The 3454-nt window shown below is 41.8% G+C and overlaps 1 protein-coding gene across 1 annotated transcript; it reads right to left on the reverse strand.

Moving 5' to 3' along the window:
- Window positions 1-1385: 1385 nt before the first annotated feature.
- Window positions 1386-2597, reverse strand: LOC124131447 (protein lin-31-like). Its single transcript, XM_046494731.2, has one exon. The coding sequence runs from the start codon at window positions 2586-2588 to the stop codon at window positions 1512-1514; it is 1077 nt and encodes a 358-aa protein (XP_046350687.2). The 5' UTR covers window positions 2589-2597; the 3' UTR covers window positions 1386-1511.
- Between the last annotated feature and the right edge of the window lie 857 nt (window positions 2598-3454).

The raw sequence follows: 3454 nt of genomic DNA on the forward strand, positions 1-3454 counted from the left end.
TTGTTTTGTTTGTTGTTTTACATCATTCACAACGTACGTGTATGAATCTCTTCTTGTCAAAGCCTTGGTTTATACCAGATTGATTTGATGAGCATGTGGATGCTTTTGAAGATAAATTTTCACGATCATTAGGTCTTGAACCAATTTACACTTAATACTACATGGATTCAAGGTTATCATTTTACATTTATGATCACTATTCCAATATCCCCACATCACACTATGTCACTCCATTGAAACAGGCCAACATCCACGAGCTGAGATATTGATTATGTTTGTTGCTGCTGCTGGTGTAAACCAATGTGCATGTTTATGTATATAATCGGTTACATGCCTTTGGGTGAACGTTTAGGAAAAATAGCAATAATTTTCTTACTGAAAGAATGGCTAATGTTCACAGGTGTCCACAATGCTAGAAATTCCGCCGGATGTAATATGGGTTCGAGGTGACAAACGTGTTTTCAACTTATGTTACTTTTATACATTAATCCAACTTAAACAAATGCAAAAATATACGATGAGTCTAAACTATGATCAATTCATAAAAGGGGTTAATAACCGATAGTTCTTCTTCTGTCCTGGCATGTTCACAAGCATGTATAAGTGGATTTGTTTGATATTTAGGAAATAAGCATTTTGTGTTTTAGCGTAGAGTTGGTTAACTGTAGATATAACCATGCAAAATTGAATTCTGAATAAAAGGAGATCACATTGAAAAGGCAAAATGGTTCGAAACAAGACATGACATTGTTTCCTTTGAATTCTTATTTGTATTCACCAAAAGCTTGCAAGTGTCACTATCGGGTGTATGTAATAGATCTAGTACTGACACAACTTCTCTGTCTATCTCAGCGCGCAAGCAGATACTCGAGTTCAACAGACTATACCGTGACTGCAGATCGCACAAACTCCACCATCACATTCGGATCAGATTGCACGATTTCATATAAACTGTCCGGTTCATGCAGTCACGTTTGTTGTTGAAGGCCTGAATTATGTATGAATGTACACGTTTCACGAAGCTGGAATACTTTCGAATACTTTATCAGTGTAAAATGTACTCCATCATCACAAAACAGTGACTATCCATTGGACAAAAGTATTTGCCTCTGCTCTAAGGGATACTTGTAGCTGAATCGGCTTGTACACCACAAGGCAGCAGGTCTCAGGGTGCACACGACAGAGGTGTATAAAATACAAATGTACAAATAAGTCTTGTTAATTTTATTTATTTTATTTCTATATTTAGTTCATGTTGTACATTATGTATACATACGTATTTTACCTGAACGCAACATATTGTTACTGTAAGGCAATATATACGGTATGTTTTCAGTCAAATACACACAATACACATTTGACAATACAGATATGCTATTGTCAGTAGTATTGCCATCATATTCAAAGCCACGAATTTTCTGTCATGCGCCAAATGTTGAATCAACTTATATTCCTATATAGCACTTGTATACATCAGTCTTCGTTATCGCACCAGCAGGGGTGTGTCCACACTAAGCGTGGTATGATCTCGTGGACCTTGTGCCCCAACTCTGACTAATGTCGTTTGAAGAATCTGTCATTGACTGTTGCATGTGTGGATACAGGTAGTTGCAGGAAGGGTCAGGTATACTTAAACTGGGTGAGGGAACTTGTGGCGTGTATGTTCCGCCCAATGGAGAGCTTCCCGGTGGTGAGCTGGAGAGAGGGGAACCGGTCAGAGAACTGTTGATGCTGCTGGCGTTGTAGTAGCCGGCTGTAGGAGGAGAGTAGCCTGTAGGAGATCCCATGGTCCAGATACAGGGGTCCGGTTTGCCTATTGTGCTGTAGGGGTGTGTCTGGGTCAGTCCCGGGGGTAAGGAGCCGAGGCTCAAGGGGTTGAAGCTTGTGTAAGGAGATGGACCCCCATACAACCCCAATAACTGTCCGTAGGGACTGGCAGGATGGAAGGAAGGATCTTCTCGACGTTGCTTTTGTGCCGACTTGAAACGCTTAGAACGACGGAGGAAACTGCCGTTACCAAACATGTCCCCACAAGAAGGATGCAGAGCCCACAGGTTACCCTTGCCTGGTTTCCCCGGGGGTCGGGGCACCTTGACGAAACAGTCATTGAGGGAGAGGTTGTGTCTGATGGAGTTTTGCCATCTTCGTTGGTTGTCTTGGTAGTATGGGAATCTTTTGACGATGTAGTTGTAGATGTCGTTGAGAGTCATCATGCCTGTTGTGGAACTCTCGACGGCCATGGTGATGAGAGCCACATAGGAATAGGGAGGCTTCTTGTTGGAAAATCGTCTGTCTTGTTGTGAGAGGGTGGATGTTCCCGAGAAACCGTCCCCTTCTCCGTTCGAGGATACCGATGAGGTAGGAGACGGAAGAATGTTGTCATAATTTGGAGATCCTTGTTGCGTGTGACCTGATCCATGTGTGATCAGGGATCTGACGTCTTCTCCCTCAGTAGCTCCAGATGTCTGAGACACGACTGGGACGGAGTGTTGAGAAGATATGGAGTGAGCAGATTGAAGAGGTGTCATCTGCTGTCCCATGAAGGGAGACGTATCTGGGACATACTGGAACATGGATGGGTTATACATGATTCCTGACTCAATGTGCAGCAGGTGAGAAATGTATTACCTCAGTAGGCAGAGGAATGTTTATCCCCCTCGTCACAGCGAGGTTTATAGTCCCTGGTCAGATAATCCCCTCAACACGCGCTTTACAGATCTCAATTGCCTCTAGATTAAGTAGCCATTGATATGTAAATGACCGTATGTCGTCACTGATAATGGGCGTCGCTCTAAAACATGTTTCAAAAGTTTTTAGGTACGATTGGTCAAGAGCTATAATCCCGCCTTTCACTTGTGAGTTGCATTACAGTATATGAAATATGTGCTATTATTCGCAAGAAAGACGTTACATCCAACAGCGTGCTCATAACGATGACGGAAAGTAATTAAAAAACACTAGATTACAATAAGTGTGTTAATGGTTAAATAGTTGTAGCATGGATTCCTTTCGAAAGGCTTATAGACTTTGAAGATATCGAAAGAAAAGGCACCTCACGTTTAGTATTTATAGAAGTGGGTATAAAATATGAACAATCTTGTGACTTCTACTTGACAGTGGGAGTGTCACCATGTTCAGTATATGTATATTGTGGACGAGGAACCGGTTGGTTCAAGTCTAAGTAAAGTTTATGTTCTGTTCTGTTCAGTACATAGCTGACACCAAAAATCGTATTGGGTAGACATATTGTTGTTTTCTCAAGGATTGTCACCAAGCTTATTGATATCCCAACAAATCAAAACCACACTATCAAGGGCTGTCAGTATCGGTCATCACAAATACAACAACAACCTGTCGGTGTTAAAAGCTCAAATGTAGGTGGTTGTATTGGCATTGCTACTGTGTGCAATACTCGAAGGTGGGGACGTGCCCAATATTACACCATAAGATGATT

Source organism: Haliotis rufescens, unplaced genomic scaffold (assembly GCF_023055435.1).
Source record: "Haliotis rufescens isolate VD_foot unplaced genomic scaffold, xgHalRufe1.0.p SCAF_1, whole genome shotgun sequence".
NCBI lineage: Eukaryota > Metazoa > Mollusca > Gastropoda > Lepetellida > Haliotidae > Haliotis > Haliotis rufescens.